Source organism: Chlamydotis macqueenii, chromosome 2, assembly GCF_036417535.1.
Source record: "Chlamydotis macqueenii isolate bChlMac1 chromosome 2, bChlMac1.mat, whole genome shotgun sequence".
Lineage (NCBI taxonomy): Eukaryota > Metazoa > Chordata > Aves > Otidiformes > Otididae > Chlamydotis > Chlamydotis macqueenii.
Genome location: NC_141557.1, coordinates 133,670,104 through 133,697,741, shown reverse-complemented (window position 1 = coordinate 133,697,741; position 27,638 = coordinate 133,670,104). Strand labels below are relative to the sequence as shown.

Sequence of the window (27,638 nt, the reverse complement as noted above, 5' to 3'; positions counted from 1 at the left end):
CAGGTACCAGCCTGCCCCCGGCCCGGGGCGCCGCGCGCGGAGGGGCGAGGGCGGGGCCGGCCGAGGGGGAGGGGCGGCCCCAGCGCTGGCGCGGCGGAGGGAGGGCGAGCGCGGCGGCGAGCAGGTGAGCGACGGCGCTCGCCTTTTCCCCTCGCTGCCCGCCCGGCAGGCGGGACGGGGAGAGCGGGGCAAGGGCGGCGCGGCCAGTGCCGAGGGGAAGGAGGCAGGGAGGCGGTGGGGAGCGTGGGCTGGGGCGGCCGGGGGAGCGGGGCCGCCCCGGGCACGGCCGGCCCCCGCCGCCTCCGCCCCGCCCCGCCCCGCGCCGGCCCGGCTCCCGCGCACCTGTGCGGCGGCGGCTGCAGCCGGTTGCGCCGACCCCCGCCGGTGGGGGGCGCCGCGGGTGGTTGGGCCGCTGCGCGGGCTGAGGGGCGGCCGGGGCCGGTCCGACTCGGGCGGGACGGTGGGGCCGGAGCCTCCCCCCTCGGCTTCCCTGGGGCGGGGCGGGGGCGAGAAGCGGCGCCTCGCCGCGGAGGTGGTTCCTCGCCCGGCGCTGCTGTGAAACCAGCCGCTTCCCGAAGCCGTGCGACCGGGCGAGGCTTGCCGGGCCGTGCAGCTGTGCGAGCCCGGCGCCTCCGGTACCGCTGTCCGCGCGGGGATCGCTGCCGAAGTTGGGTAAAGCGGCGGGAGCGGCGTTCAGCGAGCGTGGCCGCTCCGCGGCGGGGCCGGCATCTGGCCGAGCCGGGCGGCCCCTGGCCGCTCCTGCCCGCCTGCGGTGGGTGTCCCCCGCTGTAGGGCTGCGCCGGCGGAAAGGTAACTCCAGTTTTTGTTTGGCTTTGGTCTCTTTCAGAGCCATTAAGTCGCAGGCGAAGGTAGGCGACCTAACCACATCCTGCTGTGGAATTTGGGAGAGGAGTTACCTTCAGTTGTTTTCCAGTTTGGTAACAGATTCTTGGAGGCGGGAATTGCCTGCCTGAGTGTGTATGTGAGGTGTGATAAATAGGCCCTAATTTTGAGTTCATAAGCAGGTGAAATACGTGGTTAAGTAACTTGATTGAAGTCAGCACAAAAATGATTATTTAAAAAAAAAAATTGTTATACATAACTCAGCAAGTTGTTTCTTTAAGTATTCCACTGGTTCTTCAGCTGACATTCCAGGGTAGTACTGAAATCCTAAACAGCACAAGTCAGTCTGACTGCATTGTCCAAACAGAGACATAATATATGTAACCAGATCACAAATAGTATTGCATAGGTACAAGTCTTTTAAATCCAATTAGAACTGTTAAGTAAGGATTGTTTTGTTTCTAATCTTGAATTCTATCCTTGAATCGCATGGCTTACATGTTTCTCAATGAACATACAAACCATTAGCTTAAAAGGGTTTGGAACTGCGAGAGCTGCAAGCTGGAGGCAAACCCTTTTTAAGTGGTTTTATTACAGCCCATTTGCTTCACCTGAAAAAAAAAAAAAAAGGGAGGTGGCTGTTGTAAACAGCCAGTAGGATAACTTGGTGTCATGCTGTTTTTGTGGCATGTGACAGTAGGGTTCCTGGGATTCTGTCCTATCCTGTTTCAAATCTAGCAGTTCAGTACTTCCAGCAAATGTTCTCTTCTTTTTGTTTCATTCTTAACTTAGAGTTGGGAATCAAACTGAACGAAATACAGGTTCTGAGCAGGAAACAAATTTCTTCTAAAAAGTAAAGTAAGTAAATATCTAGACAAGAAGGAGAGTGCAGTTGCTGGGTTATCTCTTGGGTGTCCTGAGCAATCTGTTTGTCCTGAAAGGTGGTGTGGTGCAATGATTCTACTGATTTAGTGCAGTGACATATGAGACCAGCCTGCAGCAAAGCCTGGGTAGTAGCCGACTGTGCACCTAAATCTTCCCTCCTCACACCAATGTAAGCAAGGAGCGATGCGTTTTGTCTGAAAGTGTTTTATCAAATTATGTTCTGTTCCTTTTATTGCATGAATTGGCAGTAAACATCTGTATTCGTAGACAGGGCTTGAGTTCTAAGGTTGTGACCCTCATTTGAACATTGTATTCTTTTTCTAATGTTTAGTCTTAATAAAGTGCAAATTAATGTGATTTTAAACTCTGTTGTGATTCATAGCATGTAAATATTTTAGATACTTGGTACTTTTATAGTTTAAGATGGATTTACATACATATATATATATATATGTACTTATGAGTCTGTGAAGTTCTAATGTAGTATGTTTGTATGTTTCTTTTTCTGGTTTCTTGACCAAAAAAAAAAACCAAAACAACAAATGACATGGCATGCCTTTTGCTCCCTTGACCTGACACTTGTGTTACTGTTCAGAGTTACAGGAATCTGGATATGCAGTGGTAGTATGACTCCCTTTTATTTCTCTGTAGGAATGTTCACTATGTCAGATTGAGTCAATAATGTTGTTTAGAAGTAAGTATTGTGATCATCAGCCCTTAATGTGCATCAGCTCACAATTTGGGATGGTCTTGCGGAGCACAGAAGACACTGAAACAGAAAATGAACCCTGGGAGCAGACCTAATGTAGTCCAGCTGCTAATAAGCATTCAGGCACTAGTACCAAATTACAGCTAGTCTGACATAAAAGCTGCTGAAGCGTGTATAGTGGAGATGCTGGATTCTTAACACCAAGTGCTTTACTCTGTGTGTCTGTTTGTGTTGAGCTGTGTTGCTTGCCTTTGTGGATTTAAGAGTAATAGTAAGTGTATAAGTTCAAGATAGTAAGTTCTTGACTGGCATTTCACTTCAAAGAGAGAAGTGCTTCTAGAAAAGATGCTGTTCACAAGTATTGTAACTGTTGAAAATGTCGTTGTGGTTGGGTTTGTTTTGTTTTGTTTTGTTTTTTTCCAAAAAGTACTAAAAAGCATAGGCTTTTTCCTATGAACTTCACCAGATTCTGAGATGTGGGCTTATTTTCCTTTCCTGGTTCAGATTCATAAAGTCATGCAGCAGAAGATAATAATAACAACTTTTTTATTATTATTATTTACAGATCTTTTGATTTGTTGCAAACCTGGACTCAACTGGGTTCTTCTGTTTTTAGGTATTTAATCCCACACCTGCCTGGAGAACACAGCTGGGTGGGGCATTCTTTAAGGAGATGCTCTCAGGTCCTTCTGTTGATAACATGGATGAGCCACTAAAGTGGCAAGGGAAAAAATGAGTTAACTTGTTCAGTTTTATGCAGACCAGAATATTGCTAGAGAAAATCTGCCAGCAAATACTTCATGTCTTGATCTGTATTGTCTCAAGACAAGTGAGACTTGCTTCTTTCAAGCTATGTGAGGCTGAAGCAGGTCAGCTGTCTAACGCACGGGGTTAAGTCACACAACCAAGCACAAGACTATGCTGCAATGGAAGCTGCTGAATAGTCCAAATCCTGCACCTGACCAGCAAAGTTTTGACCAGCAGGGGTTTATGATATTGACTATTTTTCTCCCTCGGATGCTGCTGAGTCTCCAGTCTCATCCCACAGTGAAGCAGAGGTGGTCCTGTAGAGTCACTGCCAGATTGAAATTGTTCTTGTTGGTGAAGTTCCCTGAGCTTTCTGACATACAGAGTTTGTGAAGATTTCCTGATGTAGCTGAAAGGATGAGGAAGTTTGGTTTTTCCTTCACTCAAGGAATTATTTCATGAGCATTTTTCAGTCTTTCCTGTTGATACTGGTTCATTTCATACTTATCTCCATGTTCATGTTCTCTAAGATTTATTTAAAGCAAGAGAATAAAAGCATCACTTCACCCTGGCAATTAGGAAACTCATTTGGTTTTTGCTCCAGTAGATGATTGATTATATGTATGATGTAGATCAGGTTGACCATTTCCCATTTCACAGCCGCCTGCAGCCTCGTGATTTATTGGTATACTCTTGAGTGAAATGGGTGGTGACTCAAATGCTGTTAATCCAAAGAGGTGGCATCTAATTTGCATCGTGTAGGAGCTCTTCTTTAAGTACTTTACAAATGAGGAGATGGTGCTTTTTTGGCAGTTTGATACTGCTGTTTTAATTTTTTTTTTTGCTTTTCTTAGAAATATGCACACATGCACACAAAAGATGAATTTTGGCTTGAAATTATTTTCTTAAAGAAAAATATAAAATATTTTTATTTGTCTTTTTTTCTCTGAACTTTTTTCCATTTTAGTCTGCTGGAATGGAGAACTAGCTGCTGTTACAGCACTGGTCTTGATATGCATGCTTGTAAAACTTAATTGCTTGAATTCAAGTGACAGAAAATGTGCCCATTTAACATGGTTACAAATGTCTGCAGCATTATATGCAACAGAGTTGTTTTGAAAAAATCTTTCACTTTGAAAACAGAGCCATTATACTTCAGTGAATATGTAATATATGCAAATATGTTTTTCACCTAAGTTGTTTACTGTGTCGTGTTTTGATTTGTGTCATGGATATTGTTGCAGGCATATTTGGCTCATGTAGTCTGCTCTGGATATTTTACAGAAGCAATTCTGAGAAAAGCTGTTGTACAGTTTATACTAAGCAGTTACTAAAACTGCACCAGCTTCTTAGATATGCCTAAAAATTGCTAGCTTTTTCAATAAAAAATAGCACTTATAATATAAAGGACCAAAAGATTTTTCTCTTTTGTAATCTTACTTCAACTTTCTCTAATTTTAATAGCTGTGAAAAAAAGAATTCCTGTATACCTGTCTGTTGAATTGTAGAGAAATAATTTAAAAGCAGCATTTTATATGAAGCCAAATTCCTTGTGAAAATATTTAACCATCAATACTGCTGTGTATCATCTCAGTGTTGAGAGAGATTCTTTCAAAGCCATATCTTAGTGTTGCTTCACTTAAAAATTATATTTTCTGTCTTTCACTGCAGGTACTGTTCTTGAAAAGAAGAGAAAACATGGCTTATACAGCGAATGAACCTTAAACTCCTAGACCGAAAACTGAGATTTTTTTTCATGAAGGATGGCAACACCGTACGTTCCTGTTCCTATTCCTATTGGAAGTTCATCGTCCAGCTTTACAAACAGAAACCAAAGAAGCTCTTCTTTTGGGAGCATCTCAACGAGTTCCAGCTCCTCGAAAGGACAGCTGGAGGACTCTACAACTGGTAGTTTTAAAAAGATGAGCGTGCCTGACCAGATTGGTTCTACGTCATCTGTATGTAGCAGTCCACTTGTTAGGACTAAATTTACAGGCATGGATACATCCATAGAATACTGTACTCAGCCTGTAGAAGAAATAGAGCAGACTACAGATTCCAGGAGCTGGGAAGATCGACCGTCCACACCTACTATACTGGGTTATGAAGTGATGGAGGAAAGGGCAAAATTCACTGTAAGTTTTGCAGATACTGTAGTTCATCCTGTAACGACAAGATAACGATTGAATGCCCTTTGCATTCTCTTTCAGTAATTAATCCTGCTGTTCAGGGATATTGAAGTACTTTGCAAATACCAATTTAGCTTCAAAGTACTACTATTTGAAAGGAAAATATCATTCCCATTATAGAGGTGGTAAAATTGAGAAGCAGTCCTTACTCTAATTGTGTACCTGGAATAGAAGGGATTAATTCTACTTAAGGTATCAATTTCTGCTGGAAAAGTCAGGAATTCCTTGCAAAGTTACAATTCCTTGTGAAATTGAACTTCAGGATTTCTGGATAGTTAAACATCTTAAATAAAATGTAGTCTTTCATTTGAAATGAATGATAAGACACCCTGATACCTGCTTTTTGTAGTTATTAGTAACATAAAACATTTGAATTTAAGTGCAGACACATAGTTTACAGCTTCTTGTATTGCTAGGTTTAGTTTCTAATAAAGGAAAATCTGTTCTGAAAACATCAGAGTGAGATGGCACATATGCAGTATCTCAGGACGGAACACCACCTTAACTGATTTGTATTGATCTTTCTCAAAATGTACTGTAGCTGGCAATTCAGTTTTTTTACGTGCCATAAATATGTTAAGGCATTTGTGCACTTGTTTTTGTGGATGTGGTTGAAACATTTCTTTGAGATAATTCAGCAATGCTTGTGGGACTGAAGGAAGTTGTTTATTGCTGATTATTTATTAATTATGTTACTTCAGGAGAGCAACATTAATCACAAATAGGTAAGGGGGAGGAAATAGTATACTTTTTTTCTCCTATTTTCCTTTAGATTAGAAAAGTGTGGAAGCTAGTGCCCTTATGACAGTTCAAATACTAGTAAAACCATAAAGTTCTTTTTGCAAAGAATTAAATAATGCTGCTTTATAATTATTTGAGAATCATAGCTTATCTTAAGTTTTTCAGTTTCTAATATCTTCATGCATGTTAGTTTAAGAGCCAAAATTTTTTTACAGGTAGATTAAAAGATTCCTTGTAAATAATACCTTCCAAACTAAAACAATTATAAGTGTTGTTATATTGACACGAGTTAGTCTGAAAATATGCCAAGGCGTATTCCAGTGTGCATGTAAGATGTTCTTCAGCTGTAGTTAAAATAAGCAAAGTTGTCATTGAATGTAGAAGGCCAGGTTACAGTACAAATGAAACATTCTTCATCCTTAAAATGCTTGATTACGTTTTTGCTCTTTCTGAATTCACTGCTTCTGTTGCTCTGTTTGTTTCTGAAAGCACATAATTAACTGTTTGTTTTCAGTTGGATGTTGAAAATGAGCTTGCTATTGTGCATGAAAACCAGCAAGTAATTAGTCCTAGAAATTTTGGCTGCTTCTGCAATGCAGAATCAATGAGATGGAAGACAGCGGAAATTTAAATTTAAATTGTCTGTAGAAGAGAGGAGACTCAGCTATTGAAGTTTTCCTACTGCTTGTTAGCATCTCGTAGTTCCCAAAAATATACATGTGAATTACTTAATCTGGGTGATATACTAACTTCAAGAGTTAAATGGTAGTGCATGTTGGAGTACGTAGCTGCTGAAGCTTCTGGGAGAAAAAAACCTAGGCGGAAAAACATCTCTGTTTGTAAGCAGTTGGTCTCATGTGAGTTGGCAGTTCTGGAATGTTCAATTAATGCATTTTTTTAAAGCCAACTAAAAATTATAATAAGATGCTGAATCAGCCAGAGGTTGTTACTAAATATTGACGTATTTTCATTGAATATTTTATACTTGTGGAATAAGGCAATTCAGGATTGACTAGAAATACTTGAATTTGTTGAATTCATGTGTAGTTTTTTCCTAAAAACTTGTGTGCAGGAATTGACAATTGGTTTTGTAATGATCGAGTTTTTCTTGTTTAATAATTACAAATCTTAGGAAAAAAAAAAAAAAAAGAAGAAAAAAAAATCAAAACTTTTTTCAACTTTGGCAAGAAAACCAAAAATACTTATTTGAGGTTGACTTTTTTGGGGGGCCAGTAATCACGAGCTGATTGCGCCCCTTATGACTGTAATTAGTGAATACTTTTAAAAAATTTGTCCAGTATTTACTTAGAAACCATTCAAAGTGATGGTCAGACTAGCTGGATTTTTTCCACATGTGCATTTGTAAGCAATGTCTTTGCAGAACTCTTAGTGGAATAAAATAATAGAATACTAATGAGCAAGTAAATCAGCAAGCATATTCCAAAGCTTCTTTTTCTGTTTTACTCTGTACTAGCAAAGAGGTATCACAATTTTATATAGCAGTTCTACTTTATGAAATTTTTGTAAAGTAAAACTATTTATACTTTTGGTATGACAAGAATGCTAAAACACTTGGACTAACATTTGTACAGAAAATGTAAGACAGAAAAATTACATTTTAATGCTGGCTTCACAGGCATGTCTTGCAGCATGAATTGTAAAAGCTACTAGTTTTTTATTAATGACTGAAATAATGCCTCTATTGCAGTACATGATTTCCATAGATGCTGCTGATTGAACGCCGAATTCTGTGTTTAAAAAGCAGATGAGAAGAACTTGCTGAAAGACTGCTGTTAATTTGCACTAGTTATCTGTAATTTGTGTAACTTTCTGCAACTTAATATGTTATAGAATACAAAGTGGCTAAAAACAGTCTCTCACATGAACAGAAGTTGACTAGCACTGGGGTTATCACATGCTATGACTGCAACAAGAAAAATACATTTATCAGCTAAGACAACCTGCTGTGAAAGCATTAAATACTGGGGAAGATTTTACTATGTAACAGATCAGAAAATGTTTTAAATAGAATTTGGTTAAATGCCTGTATGGGATTGTTTATCATTATGATTCCAAAAAGATCCTTTTCTTCCTTGTGTTTTATGAGTTTTAACTAGAGAACACCTAGGCTGTGAAAGCTAACCTAGTACAGCTGCAGAGTCTTTTTCCTTACACTGGAAACAGTAAGGTTGTGACAGGAGAAGCCTTCCTAGATACTGCTTAATATTTTCTAGTTGAAGATGTATGCTCTTAGATTCATTGTGTTCAGGCATTTGAGTATCAGTCCTCCTAAAAGATAATTGTTTGATTTTACTATTATTATTATTGATTTAGTTATTTATCCATTTGGTTTTAAATAGGAGAATGGTATTGCTGTGCTGTTGTCTTGCTAAATTTGATTCGAAGGATCTATTACTTCAGTTCTATAGTGGTAGTATAATCGTTCTGATGCAGTTATCTAGAGAAGTGGTCATATTCTGCTTGGAAAGACAAAATCTAATGTTAAGAAAAATGGAATCAAAGCAGGATGTTATTTTTTTCCTGCATCTCTCTTCACTGGGAACCAAGTCAGATGATACATTTTAAAAACACTGTAACACTCGGTAACAGATTATTACAGTCATCTTAAAACAGGTTGACCTAAAGGATTAATGAGTAAAACTATAATTCAGCAAAGGTTAAACTACATCACTAAAACATGCTTCACTTACCTCTTTAATAGTTGAGACTTGTGTTTCCCTGGGAAGAAATCTGCATGTAGTTTCACGAAGCCTTTCTTCAAGACAGAAAATAGTTCAGTGTATTTATGAGTTGTAGAAACTCCTTCCTTAAATTCTGAAATTAGTTTATACTGTTTTTACTGATAATTAAGTTTTTTAAAAAAAAAAAAGTCCAATTAAGGACACTTTATTTATCCATGAGTTTTGTTTCATTAAGAAATAAAGGATAATATCAGTCTTCCAGCCAATGCAGCATGAAGTTCTGCACGTTTTTCTGATATTCCTGTTTTTCCACACAGGTGTACAAAATACTAGTAAAAAGAAGTCCAGAGGAAAGTTGGGTGGTTTTCAGACGGTACACTGACTTCTCCAGGCTTAATGACAAGGTGAGAATTGTACACTGGTAAATTCTCAGCTAACTTGCCTCACTCTTCTGTCATGTTTCATTTTCTTTGTGTCTCACTTTTCTGTCACTCTTTTCTTTTCTTGCTTTTTTACTGCATATAAAACATATGTCTTTCATTTATATAGTATGATTCCTCATTTTTTCAAAGATACATAGAATAACTACAACTAGTGTGAAGAAGATATTTCTCCATTTGGAGCTGTTAGAGTGCTTCATACTTCATATTTATTCCTAATCTATGTGATAAAGGATATTCTTGATAGTTTTATTCCCTGCGTGGAAATACAACTAGGGGCCTGTATTCTTTTGCAGGAATGATCCAATAATTATTCAGTCTTTTCCAGTCCAACAAATTCTACTTTTTTCATGTTAAAACTGAAGTTTCATGAACATAAGAAGTTGTTTGTATGTTGATCAGTCTTCAGTTGTTTTCAGCATCTTCAAAGTTAATTGCGAAATATTATACAAGATCTTTAAAGCTGAAGACAGACACCAGGTAAACAGGAGTTCTGGATCAGGAACTTAATGCTTTTAGAACATTTGAAAGCAAAAAATGTTTGTCTAAAAAGAACAAGGTTTTTCAGTTGGTAAATAGCATTCAGCTATCACATTTACAGTTATTTCTGTAGAAATATAAGGGTAGAAAAATAGAATTACACTTTTCTTTGTCCTGCTGCCTATTCCTAAAAATAATCTTTCGTTGCAAGTTTAACACATTTTCTTCTATTATGTTATTTCATGTTTTACCTTGTAAGTTTTTAACACTCTCTTTTACTCATAGTAAGGGATTTTTTGGTATACATTTTCTTCTCCTTGGATCAATGTGCTTAATCAACTAAAAACTTAATTCTGCTGAAGTTTTGAATATGAATTTGAACTTACACATTCCTCTCAATTCTGGGTTTCACCTATATAGATACCTTTTAAGCTACCTTTAAAACATCAGTGCAGTCTAAGACTGCCACAAGTTGTTGAACGTGAATTAGTTTAGGGACTTCTTTCTGAAGAAATTTCTGTGGTTTAGTTCAGTCTGTCCTAAATTAAGGAATGCCTTGTTATTGGCAAAAGCCTGACTACTTTTGAGATGATGATGTTCTAGGGATTGCAGACTCAAATTGCAGAAGTCAAGTCATAGAATTGTTTGTATTTTGGTCAGCTGTGTCAGATGTAGGCCAAGAACTGGCTTACATCCATTGACTTGTAGTGTGGTTATCAGTAGTCTGAAAAATTAGAGTGCCACAGGTCTTCATTTTAGAAGAGAGAGTTTGCAGTCAAATCTTTGACGAAAATGTTTGGCTTCTAACATGATTTACAGATATTAGAATTTCCATTTAAAAGGAGGAACTTTATTTTTCCCTTGTGTCACTGACTGAAACTTTTTGATCTTTCAGTATACATCTAAACTTTTATTTTGTTACTATTCTGTAATTCTCTAGAAGCTTCAGAATTATTGTATGTTTCGGTTCCTGGAGCTGGCATTTCTGTGTCACAAAGAGCATCATCTCTTACGAACTGAAGAGTAAATTGTTGTATGCATGCATCAGTGGTTCAAAAGGCATGGTGCAACTCTTGCAATTCTTTTTCTAAAGATAAATACAGACATGAAGTTGCATGCAGGTGTACTTCCAGGATTTTCTGTACCTTATCTCCTATAAATCCAACATGAAGAAGTATGCTATCTTCTAAATCCTTTTCCTCACCATCTTTCTTGAGGTTGGTGGCAAATTACTCGTTCTCTGAAATGGTATTAGAAACTTGGCATTAAATGCCAACTCGATTGAATAATCAATCGCTGCATGAATCAATTTGACATATTAACAGAGGAGGAGTGGCTTTTCAGGAAGACTGGGTAAAGACAAAAGAGCAGTATGTTTTGTATGTCGGGCATATACTTATTTGCAAGTCCAAAATGAGCTGAAAGTTGGACTCTGGTAGTGGCTAAAAATGGAGAACATGTAAGAATAGGGACAGTGTGACAATGGGAACATGCATAGATAAAATCAGGACTAAATGAATGAATGCAGATCAGTAACTAATTGAAGCAGCTAGTGAACTTAGTGTTCTTTATTAGTCCTGATCTCTCTAAGGTAATAAATAAGGCAAAATAGATAGCAGTAGGATCTGAGAAAGTGTTTTGTATTTCAGCTAGTTTCTGCAATATTTTTAGTAAGGAACAGCTAGTAAAATAAAAATGAATAGGAGTAAAAATGCTCAAAACCATAAACTTTCCTTTTATAAATGAAACAATTAAGTGCAGCAGCAGGTTAAGACTTGAAAATAACAGATTTCAAGTGTGAGCAACAAGTTCTTTGAATGTCAAAGCTATCCACTTTCCAGGCATGAAAAGGTTATGAAAACTCCATACCTACTGAAAGAAGACAAATAGAAGATGGTGGCAAAGTAATCCAATGTAAAGGAAAGATAGATATTGCCACTATGGGTGCACAAGAAGCCAATACTGATCTCAAAGTCAAAAGTAATTTTAAAAAAATACAAATAGAGATCAGCACAAGGAGAGTAGTACAGACTTGTAAAGACTGAGGTGGAAGTGCTGAGATGCAAGATGGATTGTCACAGGATGCAAGAGCAATAGGTAAAGTACCAGAAACCACTACATACAGAGGTAAGGGAAGGAGGCAGTAAAATAACAGATCCATTACTTGAGAGCAAACTATGGGACGCAAATAGCAAATGATACAGCAAAGACTGAAATATTATCTCGGCTGTAATATTAACAAAAAAAAAAGTAATCTTAGAGGATGTTGGAACATGACAGAACTTGAAGGGTTACAAGCAAAGGCTAAAATGCAGACATTTGGCTAGATGCAAAGGTTTTGTTTGTTAAGAACACCTAGTGGATTGGCGAAGTATGTGAAGAATGTCTTCTGTCACAAAAAAATGGTGGGAAAAGAACTTTGTCAAGTTTATTGCTATGCTGGTAGAGATGTTAAACGAATAATGAAATGGCCAGTCTTGAGAACCAAGAAGTTAACTATTTCTCCCTGAGACCATGCCTCATGTGACATGCATCATCTATCACGTGATGGTGTAGGGGAGAGACATCTAGAAAAGATGCTGAATCCAAGCAAGCAATCACAGACAGCATAATTTGTCTGACCAACAGTTTTTCTTGCTGTGTCTGAGGCGTGTTCAAGAAAGAGTGCCCCAGGACTGTGCTGTTGAAAATTAGTCTGCTGACAGCAGCTAGCTTTCTCATACTCTGTTCATCCACAAAAGGAGTAATATGTAAGTAGGCGTACTTTTTTTCTTAGAAATAAATTACATGATCTCCATAACCAGACAAGTGAAATTACGATTAACTAGAAATCAGTGTGACTGAAAAGCTTTCCTAGCAATGGCTGTCTCTGGTCCTCTCAAAAATTAACACAGGAACTCATTTTGTTTCCTTTTCTGGGTTCAGGGCTATCTAGTATTTTTTTAACTTAAGAAGGGTTATGAAGTGTAGAGGATACTTACATACATGGTATTAATGATAATTTGGTAAGAGATAAAGGAAATTTGGATGACCAAAGATAAACTTTAAAATATCAAGACGAGTCTAATATCAAGATGAAATTCAGTAAGAGAAGAGAAAAGCATATACTTAGATAATTAAATGCAGAAATAAAGAGCAAGTCTTTGTCAGTAAACCATTCTATAAATAAGAAACTAGTAGTTATAATGGGCTATTTGAATATGCAGTGCTTGTGATGTTAAAAAGTGCCTTTCTTGTCCTGTGAAATGGTACTTCCATGAGCAAGGGTGATCCCCTAACGTGGTTCTTCCTTTAAACTGTGTAGAGAGATCCTAGCTGAAACACAGTATCTGTTTTAACTTTTGAAGAACTTAATCTGCTAAAAGAGCTACCCAGTAGCTTTATCCAAGAGTCCATAAAGAGCAATTAAATAACCCTTATTGTCAGAAGGCTTAAATTTTGCCATGCAAGAATCAAGACACCCACTGAAGAGTTACTTTGCAGCTATGTAAACGTTGAGTGCTAAACTGTTTTCAAGGCAGATTCTGGAATTCCTGTCACTGGAACATTCATATGAATATATTAGGCGTATGCAGTACGTCCCTGACAGAAGGTGGCTTGATCCTGTCTTCAGAAAAAAATTAAACAATACTTGTGGCAGTTGGAGGAACAGTAGATTTTGTAAAATCTGTTTACTTTTTCCTGTTGTTTGTAAATACTCTTTGAAATTTTTTTGTGTCAAGCATATCTTCTAAGAAAAGATATAGAAAAATTGTTTTTTATGAAAGTGTTAATTTTTTTATCTTCATGCGTATTAGAAAAATAATTAATTGGCATCCTTGGACAGGTCCATCATTATATAATTTTATGCTTCCATTCACTTGCATGTTTCATTTCTGAATTCAAAGAAAAATTCTAGGTATTTCTAATGTTGAGTATACCCCATTACTATTTAAGTAACTAAAAAATGCAATTTTGCATGTTAGTATCAGCGTTTGATCCACATCCATGCATATTGAAATTTCAGTATTCTAGGTGTACAAAGAGCACCTCAGAAAAGGTGAATTGCAAAGTTGTAGGTCTGTAATGGGCTTTTGTAGATTTTATTTACATAGTGTTTATCCCTGACTGCTTTAAAAAAAAAAAAAAAAACACCACTGAAATACTTACTCAACTAATACTTTTTACTTACACACAATTTTGTTATATTTACTGGCTCAAAGGCATTAAATAGCAGACTCGGAGACATTAACTAACAAAGAAAAGTTTTTCGTTCTTATTTTTATATGGTAAATTTGAGAGGTCATTTGATTGTGTAAGGCAGCCCAGCAAGTGTCTGTGTCCACAGTTTGTCCTATTATTTGGATTGTACTGATAGTTGAGACCTTGTGCCTGAACTTAACAGAAGACAGAAAGATCCTGTAATTCTGAGTAAAGTCTGTCCTTGTGTCAAATTCAGTATGTCATCAAGACTCTTTTCTTTATTTTCTTCATTTGGCTTTGATTCCTATTTCAGCTAAAAGATATGTTTCCGGGCTTTCGACTTGCCCTTCCACCAAAGCGCTGGTTCAAGGATAATTATAATCCTGACTTCCTGGAAGATCGACAGTTGGGACTACAAGCATTCCTTCAGAACCTAGTAGCTCACAAAGATATTGCGAACTGGTATGTGATTAAACTTTGCTTGTGGATTGGGTTTTTTTTGTGTTCAAACACCTCATACAGGCTTCTAGACTCAAGCAGTGTATCTTATGAAATGTAACATCAAATGTATTAAATCAACCTTGTCTTAACCTAAGAAAAAAGGGAAATTGCAGTATTTTGAATTGTATGTGGTTAACTACAAATTAAGAGCTGTAATATTTAAAATGCTAGACCAATCCCCTGTTTACTCCTAAAACACTACTTTAGTGTGCTGAATGCAGAATTGATATATTGTTAATTTATATTGAGATTAAATGTTAGGCTTTCGTAATGGAAAGTACCTACTTTATGTGATTCATTGTTAAAATGTGTATTAAACGAAAGGTTTTCAGTTTACATGAGATGATAGTAATAGAAATACCTTTATAGACTACTTTACATACATAAATGTAAACCACAAACACATTATGGTTTTTTTAGACTCTTACGCATTTTTTTGATAAAGCAACAAAGTGCAGAAGTCTCTTTGAACAATATCTTTTTTCATACAAAGTGGAAGATTCTTCCCAAGCTGGAAGATGACCAGAACATGATTCTGGCAAATGAAGTGTAAAACCATTTTAATAGGATAAAAGAGAATTTTAGTAAGCAAATTGCTAGGGGCAGAGCAATTAGTTCTAAAACCTTTTTCCAACTCCAGAAATAAAAAAAAGTTGTTACTATACAAGAGATTCTTTGAGGAATGAGTCTGAGGAACTGTCTTCATCTAAAACTTCATTAAAAATGAAGAGTAAGAAATTCTTTAGAGTGAACAGCATTCCCTCACGAATTTTAAAGGAACTGAAATAGAAAATTGCTGAGTTGTGGTGTGAGACCATCTAATGCTCATATCTGCTTTGCTTTTTAGTAGAATGGCTATTATTACATTTAGCATAATTTTAATAAGCATTTGACCATTGAGTCTGGGAACTAAAGATTAGTAACTAAGTCTGACTTCTGATACTGCTTGTAATGAAAAACAGTGGTAAGCAGGTAAATAAAAATAATACTTGAGAAAGCATGTAATTGCTTCTTGCTACAAGTCTTTTGCAGAGGGAAATCTATTGAATGTATAGTTATGTGACAGCTCACATGAAATGGTTGAAAGGCGAGGGAAAAAGGATTGATAGAAATTTAGGGGTATTATATATGGAGTGCCGTCACAGTTATGGACACTGTTCAGAATTTCTGGAAATTATCTGGAAAAGGGAATGAACAGATCACGAAGTATTGTAGAAGGTTCTGGAGACAATGAGTGACTAACATGAAATATGATGTCATGAAGTGCAAAATGACAATAAGTACATACATACAGAATCATAAACTCAATTTTTTTTTTTTTTTTTTTTTTTTACAACCTGGAAAATAACTGTTGGTCTTGATACAGTTGTCTGAATCAGTTCAGTATTCAGCAATAATCAAAAAGTTACATAGAAATTGTTGAAGAGGAACTTGAAAGGGAAAAAATATTGCTGTGGGAATCTGAATTGCACTGCCACAGTGCTAAAACACAGCATTCAATTTCAAAAGAGGGTTTGCTAGGAGTACAGAGAAGGAAAGCAAGAACAGATGAAGCTACAGACAAGAAGAGTTCTGTTCTCCTTAGTCTGTTATCTTGGGAAAAGGCTGACTGAATAAGGCATATGAAATCATCAAGAGGATAGGGAAGGTGAGTAAAGAATGCTAATACTTTGGATGATTCATAGTCATCTCTCAGTATGTCACACTGAGTTGTGAAGCTTTGTTGTGAGATGTCAGAGGCAGAAAGCTTAAATGGTTTCAAAAAGAAATTGGGATAAACCTGTGAGTTTCTCTGTCAGTGTCTATTAAACATGATTATATGGGTAAAATATGTGGCTGAGAAGTTTAAGAACTTCCTGATTATTAAATTACACAATAATAGGGATGCCAAAAAAAAAAAGGAATTATTCTCTAAACATCACTTATGTTATGCTGCTGGAGCCAGACTACTTTAGTAGTAGACTTTTAGTCTGCTCGAATAGATCTGAAGGCTTTTTGCATCAGGTTGTTGCAGTTAGTTTCGTATTTCAGCTAGCTTGTTGGTGTCTTGATGATAGACAAAACAGCATTTGTGGTAATTTAAGGCAAGAAAAAAAAAACATAACTATTAGACTGTGTCACTCATCAGATACAAAAGGAAATGTAAGTGTGTGTGGAATCTGTTTGTATTTTGGTTAACAGATAGTTAACTGAAATGTGGTTTTGAGGAAAACACTGATCTTGACTGTGTAAGGCTCTGCATGAAGATGAAGTTTATGAAAAAACTTTATAACCTATTGGTATGGCATATGTTCTGATGTTTGGATCTATGGAAGGTCTGGATTCCTTAGGAATTGATTAAAACTAGGGACATTTGATTTGTCTGATTTTTTTTTTTTTTCTTACCCACATATTGGAGAATAAAAGCTACTATTAAAGAAAAATAATACTTGCACCTTACATGAGCAGTGGTGAGCATGTGACCTTGCTTTCTTCTTAAAAACTCACCATGTACTTCTACCATTTTGCAAATAAGTCAAACTGCTTGGGTTGCATCGAAACCAAATGAGCCTTTTCCCTTTGCAGAGAAGTCTCTTTCATTTCTCTTCATGTGCTGTATTATCATTGAGACATCAACAGTGGGAAATTTGCCATTCAGGGATAGGAGAACTCATCTGGTATATCTATTGTTTAATTAAACTACTTTGTGAATCGAGTTTTGAGATAAAATGTAGGATGATGTGCAGGTGACTCAATTTAGAGTCTGTGTTTTGTGAATGTCTTCTCATATTTTGCCTTGTATTGAAGGTTCAGGGAAAGATCAAATTGAAATCTACCCACAGAGTTTAATGCGTTCAAGAAAGTTTCTTATAACCCACAAAGTGGGAGCAAGAAGTTTAACCTGCTAAACAAAAGCGTCATCTGGCTTAATAAAGATGACACAGCTCTTTTCCACCTCCACCCTGTATAAGGAGGAACTCAGTCAGCTGTTGAGTCTTTTTGGGAATCCCATGTGCAACACTGCCCCTTGCTGCCCGTCTTGATTCTGGTGTACACTGGCATTGTTGCCTCTCTGGAGAAGGATGCCACCCTAGCATAGGAGCAAAGAAAGAAGCCATGTGCAGCATGGCTCTGTTATGCGATGTAGAAGATTTTCTGCCTTAAAAGTATCACAGAATTTTCTCCTATTTGTTAAATGAAAGGAAGACGTGTAACACATGGGGAGAGCAGGGGCAAAGCAGGCTCTTAGAGTAAAGCTAGGCTGCAAATGAATGTGTATGCCATCAGGTGCAGATTTTAGATAAAGAAACAAATGTTTTCAGTGACTTGTGGCTTTATGTTTCTTGACCTCCTTGTGTAAAATAACGAATCCATAGCTTTCAATTTCAAGAAGTTTTGAAAACTACAGCAAAATAGAGTTTTCTGCCAGCAGCTACAGGGAAAACAAACAAAAAAAATGGGTTTGACCTGTTTTATGTAGATGATAGATGTAGATTGGATATTTTTACTCACTTATTTTCCTGGATATTTCCTTTTTCACTCACAAGCATTACTGTTTGTTATGCAATTTTAATGTTAGCCTTTAATAACACAATAAAATTACTAGCAAAACATAGAAATTAAATACTTCTAAAATATGTTTGAACTAAGCTATGTAAATAAGGATTAAGATATTGAAAAACAATTGTGAGTAGGAGTGTTTCCACATAACAAATTCTTCTGCATTAGACATATGTGAGTTCATTCAGCATCTTCATGAAAAGAACAATTCAACCATTAAAAAATGGACTTGAGCATCATGTTGGAAAAGAGTCACTTCAAATGGATTGAACTATTTGGAGAGGAAAAAAACAACCCTGCTCTTCTCCTTGCAAATGTACTTCATATGCCTGAATAACTTTTAATTTGGCGTGAGGTTATGTTTTCTAATAATTTAACTAATGACTTGTTACCATCTATCATTTTTTGTGCTAATTAGAGTGATAATCTTGGCTTAAGTAGCATAAATTTTTTATTATTTGAGTACATGTAAGAAGCTGTTTTAATAGTACAAGTTTAGGCTATAGCTTGCACAGATCATGGATTGATTAATGTAAAACAGTGCAGAGGGCTTGAGAAAGGAAGGTTTTATCATGTTTGTCACATAGATTAAGTGGGGAAAGGAATGATCGTGATTATAGGAGATTTTTTTTCAGATTGGTGTAAAGGCTGAGGAGGTGAAAGTGGATATGAAGACAAGAATTCTCACCAACCAAAAAAAAACCATCTGTATCTTCACATGTGCAACAAGCACTTAAAAGCAGGCTTACTAAAATCCAACAACAAAATAAAGATTTAATGTATTTTAGATAAATATTCTTCAGAGCCTTTCTAAAACTAAAAGTAATGGTATAATCAATGATTAGTGTTCGCTAAAGAAATTTCTCTCCTTGTTTTGCTTGACAAACCTGAGATTTGTCAAGATGTTTGACTGGATTGGTAGCTGAGTAAAAGTTTTCTTTCTTGTGTTTGTACTTTGCATCCACTTCAAATGCAGAGAATGAGCGGAAGACAGAAAATTACTTCCTTATCCGCTCAGCTTCCCATGGGACTTGGGTGGGAGGAAAAGACAGGGAATTAGTTTGGATTCACATCTTCCATTTTTGTTCATTCGTTGCTGTAGGAGATGATTTAAAGATTTCCAGTAGTGAGTACAAGCACAGAATTGCTAATAAGTTACTACTTGCTAATTAATTGTGAATACAGTATTCTGATTAGAGGTTATTTATAGAAGAATGAATACAACAGAGTGGGAAAGTCTTAGAAAGGTGGGTGAGGGAACATGGATATATTGAACAATTCTGTGAAAAGTAATCTAAACTTGGAAGATGGAATAAGCAAGATGCTCAAAATACTGTATAGTAAACCACAGAATTACGCATACTTCTGGCCTTTGCAAAACAGTGCATGGAGGGAGATAACTGTAACACAATTTTACACAGTTTTAAATTGAATGCGTTAGTTTGAAATGTAGTTGCACATTTTCCTAAGTCACATTTTAAATACTGTCTCTGGTTAACGCATACAACGAAGACTTAATAGTTTGTTAACACTATTTTGAATATTTGGGAGTAAATTTGAGAATAGATGTTTGTGTCCCTTAAAGAAATGCTGCCTCTTGTATGATCATATTTAAGTGTCATTATTTTTTTTTACTTCAAGTAAATCACTCTCTTTTATTTGGTAAAGTCTTGCAGTGAGAGAATTTCTTTGTCTGGATGATCCTCCGGGTCCTTTTGACAGTCTAGAAGAGAGCAGGGTAAGTGCTACATAATATGATAAAAGCAGAATGCACAAGGCAGTAGTTGTTGTTACACTATTCTAAAGTCTGCTGAGTGGTATGGAATGAAACATTTTTATTTCTATTCTTCCACAAAAATTTGCAAACGGATGTATTTCTAAAACTGATTATTGGTGAACAGTGATAATCTTTGACTGCTCTGCTTTCTCCCTATCCCAAGATATAATCTCTTCCTTTTTGCCTTTTATTTTTAAGGCAACTACAGAATATGAGGAGAGGTTTTGTATATTTAGATTCAACGCATCCTCACAATGCATGCACCTTAGACTTCAGGTCTTGCAATAAAATGTTCTTACTGAACACCGTGAAATGTAATGAAAGGATTAATTCTGACCACCAAAAATGGTGTTCTTGCAGTTAACTAAGTAGTGTTGTAAAACAGCAGCCTTTCAACATGCATATGGGCACATTGAACAAATAATACTGTATACTGCAGCCTATTTTAGGAGAAGCAGGTTTCACTGACAGGTTGAGCTGTATCAAGTGTGTCTAGAACAGATGGTATTAGTTTTCTTGCTTTATTGAATAACTGTGTTTTGAAATTGCGCATGCTTTGTTAATGCTGTAGAAATTGTGATTGATTGATGCTTCTTCAACTAAAGTTATATCTACCAGTTTTTGTGTGTAAGTGGGAGTGCCTTGACTCTTGTTACGTGACTATGCACATCTGAAGGATTTGGTATGTTTTTTGTGTTAGGAGCTTACGTGTTTTTTTTCTATACAATCACTTTTCATCATAAAATGTACAGGAATTATACAGATAATTAAGAAATTTAAGTGCCTTCTTCATAGAGATTTTGATCGTGCATACTATAGTGAAGTCTCAGGGTTGTTCTTCCACCATAGGAATCTAGGCAAATTATTAAAATAGCTATGCTGTTGCAGTTTTGGCTAGTAACCATTTCTGTTTGTTAGACAGCTGTCATAAAGTTCTAATCTTCAAGGGATAGCCCACCTTATTACAGAGTGGTTGAGGTTGGAAGGGACCTCTGGAGATCGTATAGTCCAAGCCTCCTGCTCAAGCAAGGTCTGCTGCTGCAGGTTGCCCAGGACCATGTCCAGTCAGGTTTTGAATATTCCGCAGAGGAGACTTCACAACCTCTCTGTGCAACCTCCTCCAGTGTTTGATCCCCATCACAGTAAAAAAAGTGGGTTTATGTGTTCAGATTGAATTTCTTGAGTTTTAATTTGTGCTCATTGTCTCTTGTCCTGTCAGTGGGCACCACTGAGAAGAGTCTCCCTCTCCTTTGTTCCCTCCCATCCAGTACTTATACCCATTGACAAGATAACTCCGAACCTTCTCCAGACTGAAGAGTCCTAGCCCTCTCATCTTACTCTTATATGAAAGATGCTCAAGTCCCTTAATTGTCTTTGATTATGATATTTGAATCGGGAGACCTAGAGTCCTGGTGAACAACAAGCTGGAGATCAGCCAGCTCCCTCGGCACTCACGGGTGCAACCTCTCAGGCCTCATGGACTTACACATGTTCAATTTGTTTAAGGACTCCCTGACTTGGACCTCCTCCACTGGGGGTGTTTGTCTTGCCCTTCCTTGTCTTTCCTTGTGGCTGCAGAGGTCTGGGATCCCTGAAGGCTGGTCTTGCCAGTCAAGACAGGCAAAGATGACATCAAGTACTTTCACCTTTTCAGTATGATTTGTCACAAGTTCCCCACTCCATTCTGTGGCAGGTCCGTGATTTCCTTAGTCTTCCTTTTGTTGATCATGTACTTGTAGAATCCTTTCCTGTTTCCTTTCACGTACCTTGCCAGATTCAGCTCCGAGTTGGCCTTCACTTTCTTAACTCTGTCCCTGTAAGATCAGCAGCCCTGTACTCCTGGGTCACCTCTCCATGCTTCCACCGCTAGTAAGCTTGCTTCTTTCTGTCTGAGTTCAGTTAGGAGTTCCTTGTTCATCCATACAGGCCTCCTCCAGCCTTTGCTTGACTTCCTACTTGTTGAGCTGGATCTTTATTGAGCTTAGAGGTTGTGATCCTTGAATATCAACTAGCTCTCCTGGACTGCTCTTCTCCTCAAGTTCGCTTTCCATCTGCATTCTTCCAAGCAGATTTCTGAAGAGATTGAAGTCTACCCTGCTCTTGCCTGTTAGGATCCTGAACTCCTACATAGCAGAGAGCATGTGCATCCATCCCTTGCTTTTTTTGTTTCCTGAACAATGCCTAACTACAGAACAAGTGCTATGGTCCACATACTTACTCCTGGAATTCATCTTTAAAGGATCTCAAAAATCACTTCTGTTTTGCCTTACTGTTGTCATACAAAACATTTAAAAAAAAAAATCCTCTATTAATCTTTTCCTGGTAATGGAAAATACGGGTATCTTCTATTTGGGTTACGTCTATTCTATTATTCCAGTTCAAGAAGGACTCACCAAAACATTTATCTTTTTGGGGAGAGGTACAGGTGCCTCTGCCACTAGAAATCAATTAGGCCTTAAAAAAATGTAATCACAGAAATGTAGGCAAAATATGACAAAAAAGATTGCTTTAGTGAATATCCTTGGAAATTGCTTCCACAGGCCCTTTCCCAGCTATCAGTGTTTCATGATCCACTGAAGAAAAAAGCAAAACTCTCTTCCAGCTGGCCCAGTTCCATTGCCCTTTCAGAACTTACAGGGAAAATTGGTCCCACCTGGGTATTGGAACCAGACTGTAGGTGTCCAGCTCCTCAAGGAGCAAGATACCTCATTACACACAAATCTCTGATGGGTCTGTCTCAGCTTTCAGTTCACCTTTCTGCTATTACGGCATCCTTCAGAACATGTTGATGTTTTCTTATTCAGTTGTGAATAGTGACTTCGTTTTCTTGGGTAGCTGATACATGGATTGCAACTAGAGGTGAGTTTTTTCAAAAAGGCTTTTTTCAGTTCTCATATAGAACAACTAAACAGTTCACAACAGCAGCGGAGTATTTTTAGTTATTTTGTGAATAGGGAAATTTGTGTGTGCATAAATCTACAGGTAGAAATAATATAACTTAATTATATTATTAAGGAAATAATGGCCAGTTTTCAGTTAGGGCACCAGCAACCTTGAACAGCTTTACAAAATACACTGGAATTCACTTAATTTGCTTAGATGGAACAGAACGATTGCTTAACTGGACTAATTGCTGAAGCAATCACTAAAAATGCTGTATGAAGAATGAATTGTATGCCACATGTTCTCAAATCTCGTAGATGTGAATAAAACTGTGGTTTAATTGATGATTGATCTTCAATGCCTGTCAACCAAGATAAATTTGCTATATGAGTCAATAAAATAAATTAAAACTCAGTGGGGGGGGAAAATCAGAATGGTTCTTGGATTGAAAAGCACTGCATTTGTTTGAATTGTTTAATTACAGGAAAACTTAACATTTTAAAGAAGTTAAGTCTGCTTCAATTAAAGCAAATAATAGTATCTTCTTGATGTTTATATTTCATTTTAAAACTTCAGGAAAAAACAGTGTCTTAACAGCATTGCTCTTAACTGAGCTCACATAAAGTGTTTATATTCAACGGATTCTGTGAGTTAGTGGTTAGTTGCATGTAATGTTAAACAGAGGGAGCCTCCTGTGTGGGTTTCTTATTTAGCAAGAACATGTAAATTATTAAATCAGAATTGCACGTTACTGTTGGTAGACTTGCTCTTTACAGTAATAGTTCAGCAGGCTCTGTGCCAACGCTTCTGTCGCTTCCTGCATTTAGTGGATACTGCATTATACGTTGGCTCTTCACATTAAGTCACTGTCACACTCATCAGGGTGTACTGTATATACAAGTCATGCTCAGCAGAGTAACACAACATACCTATCATGGTTGAGTAGTTACTGCTCTTAGCACTTTATTACACTCTTTCAAAATGTTTTTGTATTGGTCTTCTGATTCTCATGATTGTCATACTTGTAGCAGCTATTTGGTACAGAACTTGTCTTTATCCTGGGTAAAGGAAGAACATACACTTTATCCAAATATTCCTAGCATCTTGGGAATAATTAGATATTTTGACTTCTAAGTGATGTGAAAGCAAAGTTTCTATGAGGTGAAAGGGGAGTAGGGAGTTCAGCTGGCGTTCCATATAGGCAAAAAGGTTCTAAGTTAGGGACTGCACATCAAAGGAGAGAAACCTCTTTCTAAAGGCTCTTGTGAGACAAACAAATGATGTGATAAAGTACTTGCTTTACAGTTTAGCGTAATAAATTTGGTGTTCAAAGCAAAGTGGCATTGTTTTATTAAGGGCATAACTTTTTTCTTTTTTTAAAGTGTATATAGCTCTTTATGGTAATCAATACAAAGAAAAGCAACTACAACTCTGCTACAGGTTGATATTTCTAAAAGAAAAATCAATAAAAGCAGTGCACTGAAGTTAAATGGAAGATGTTTTTAAATGTGTCTTTTAGGCTTTCTGTGAAACTCTAGAGGAAACAAATTACCGTCTACAAAAAGAACTGCTTGAAAAACAAAGGGAAGTTGAATTGCTGAAGAAATTGTTAAGTGAAAAGCAACTTCATATAGATGCTATTGAAAGAAGAATTAGGTACGTAGAAATCTTGCAGGTTTTAGGAGTTTCTTTTCATGAAGGTATTTTCTCTATCTAGTCACAAGCACCAACTATAAATGTATTCTTGGAAACAGTTTTCCCCACATGACCACACATAAAGCAATATTTTCAGTAGGCTCTTTCTCATACACTGGCTAAAAAGCTGTTGTTTAGTTCAAATGGCTGAGAAAGTGTTCTCCCATCTTTTTCCCTCTAAAGTAATTGGGATTACCTTTTGTAATCCTTTAAGTCCTGTAAAGATAAGGCAAAGATTCTCTTCTGCTTTTGACATATTGGATATGTGAAATGCCTTACTTGAGATGAGAGCAGTGGAAAAATGGCTGAGTTAAAATTCCACCTGTACTCACAGCTTTGACAGCATAGTGATCAAGCAATTCTATGTCTGTGTTAACGTCTTTAACTTTGTTGTGAACTGCCTGGCATGATGCTGCTCATCAGTCATTTGAATCTAAGAGGGGAAAAAAAATGGTGGAATTTTATAATAAAACTTTATGGTGCCTGTCTGCTAAATTTTGTAGCAGGGCCAGGAGAGTTGATGTTGGGCTCTTTAGTGTCCCACTAGATCTCCTGAGTCAGTCATTGTGGGGTTTCCTTGGCAAAGGAGTACATTCCCATGGTCCTTTTAGAAGTTGTTTTAATACTGCTCGAGTTGCTGAATCTAGCGTATACAAGTTGACTAACAAATCGGATCTTTGGATATAAGGTTTAAGCAAACTACATTTGGAAAAGGATTTAAATTGAATTGTTGTGGCTTATTGAAAATTCTGAACTGAATACCATATTTAGTTTGTCACTTTTTCCTGAAGGCAAGTAATTGCATTTGAAAGATGCTTTCCCTGTTTGACAAGAAAGTTAGGACTTACAGGGTTAAGCAGTGGAATAGCCAATAAGAGTCAAGTAACTCGCATTTGGCTAAAACATCATGATAGGAAATTCTGTGTGACTGAACATAAAATAAGAACATGTGAGTAGCAAAAAGGCATTTTATTTTTTTATTGCTTTCCTGAAGATGATTTTTCTTTTAAAGACACAAACACTGTGCCAGTTTCTCAGATATTTAAAATTATTGAAAGTCAGCCAAGTAGTATCTGAAGTCTTAATGGAAAATAACTCCTGTGACTTTTAATTGTAAAAGTTACCAAGTAAACCTGTGACTTTGTTTAAGAAATTCAACTTGGCTAATGGGGATTGAACCCAAAAGAAACGGGTCTGTTGTTGGCCTTCTTGAAGTGGAATTTTTATCTGATGGCCCACCAAAAATTAAGCATCTTCTACCTTTATGCTCAAAAGGCCAGGTACCTAAAACATATGTGAGGTAGGAGGGGACAACTGGACAAGGCATCGGACTTGAAGGCTTATCATGCCGGATTTAGCCCAAACATAGGCTGATAATCATGTTAGAGAATACCACTGAGGTGTTACTTTAAATGCATGTATTAAAATAAAACTATAGAAACAATAATAGAGTAATTTAAAAAGCGGGTGAAAAATAGTAGTATCACTTTTAGCGCAAAATTGTTCACAAACTTTTCTTTCCAATTCACGTAGCAACTGTCAACACTGAATTGATATGTTTTCCACACAGAGCAATACTTTGGAAACAAGTTTTTTGATAATTTTACGTGACCATATTCCCATTTATAGCCAGGCTGGTCATACTGCCAACTCATGTTGCTGTTAAGAAAAAATTATTACCTGTCTCTTTATCATTAATGGGCAAATTTATTGCTCTGAAACTTAATATGTGACTCCAAAGTTACAATGAGAAACTTGGGAAACTGCTGAAGAAATCTTTTGATCATCCTGCCTGTCTTCCTTCTGACTGTTTTGGTTATAATCCTGTGGCCATTTAGGCAAGATGTGTGTGGCTTAGATCGTCTGCTTGTAGTTTCTTACCTGAAGTCATAATCGCTCCTCTGGGAGTTGAATTTTTTGAAGTTACTAAATTGTGATGCAACCAGAGGATTGAATTTAGTTTGGGAATAAGCAGCTTGAGCAAATAAACTGTTTAAATATCTATCCAGTGCAAGCCCCGCATCTTTGTAGTAATAAAAAAAAAATGAGATATGTAGGAGTGGGATTGATGGGTTACCAGAAACTGCAAAGTTTAAAATGAAACAAACAGCTCTTCAGTGATGAATGTTTGCTGTATGGATTGGTGGTACTCTGTTCTTATTTGTTGTAGGGATTTATCTTTAGGAAAAATGACTCGTCAGATTTCAGGAGAAGAAAGTGAGTGCAGTGGTGAGGTGGAGTCTTCTGCAGTAGAAGCAGACCAGGGTAACCTGGGTGAGGACAGCTGGTAAATACTATTATTTAACTTACAATATATTTTTATTTTCCTTAAAGTATGTTTTTAAATGTTTGGTCTTGCATAAATTCTGCACAGCTGAGGAATTCAGCATTTTATTGCACTTCTCTGTAGCTATCCCATGTTTCATAAAGGCCCTCAGGATAGATCATTTTAGATCTGGACTAACTGATAAGTTGAACCACCAGCCTTGTAAATGTTTTCTGGATTGCAGGCATAAAATTACTATGAAGAATAATTAGTTTCTGTTTGACAAAGCTTATTGATCTGTTGTTGCAGCTCAGATAAAGAAAACCATGAGGCATGCTGGAGTGGCTCTTTGGCTGAAAATTCTGTACCAGAAATTGAAGTTGCTGAAGTGGCATATACTGCTGATGAAGAATAGATCAGTAACAGCTGCTGATACCTGGGAAAGGTTCATGTTTGGGACATACTTTGTGGGTAGGGGCATAGAGTAGCTGTGAAGAATTCACAGCAAAGAGCAAGAATGCACATATTGAATGTTTACATAAATCCTTACACGTTATTAACGTAAGAAATATACCCAGTGCTGCTTTGATTTCAGTTTTTATCTAGCCTTTCTATATTTAATATATTAAACTTTAATAAGGGCTAAAATCTGAAGCTGAAGTTTAGATAGTGTACATACACAATTTTGCTGACTTTCCTAGCGCGGAGTGATGAAAGCTTCGCATTAAATCACCCAACACATCTAACTAGCATGTCATATGTTGCCACTGATGTGACACATCTGATGTGTTCATCTGTTTGGTATTTGTGTTTTCGTATTCTTATAGCCATAAATGAATGCTTGTTGAAGTAAAAATGGACTCATCTTACGTGTAATAAATGTGTAGAATGTGTTGTTTTTAAATTCTAAAGTTGAAGAGTATTTCTCTGGAAATTTTAATGCAATGCAATAGGAAAACTTACAGTACCAAGAGAAAAGTACTTACGAAATGGCATTATAGTTGGACATTTTTAAAAAAACTGATCATTTTTGCTGAAGGAACTAATATGAGACCCCC

At 37.1% G+C, this 27,638-nt stretch overlaps 1 protein-coding gene across 3 annotated transcripts; it reads left to right on the top strand.

The window, feature by feature from the left end:
- On the top strand, positions 1-27,638 carry SNX16 (sorting nexin 16). Of its 3 annotated transcripts, none has more exons than XM_086740970.1 (8): positions 1-124; positions 4,856-5,319; positions 9,134-9,220; positions 14,232-14,380; positions 19,628-19,697; positions 24,139-24,275; positions 26,485-26,601; positions 26,890-27,638. In XM_086740970.1, exons 2-8 carry the CDS (start codon positions 4,948-4,950, stop codon positions 26,993-26,995), a joined length of 1,038 nt encoding a protein of 345 aa, XP_086597096.1. In that variant the 5' UTR covers positions 1-124; positions 4,856-4,947; the 3' UTR covers positions 26,996-27,638. The 3 variants fall into 3 exon arrangements, with proteins under 3 accessions (XP_086597096.1, XP_086597098.1, XP_086597097.1); XM_086740971.1 differs by lacking the exon at positions 1-124 and adding an exon at positions 1,644-1,701; XM_086740972.1 differs by lacking the exon at positions 26,485-26,601.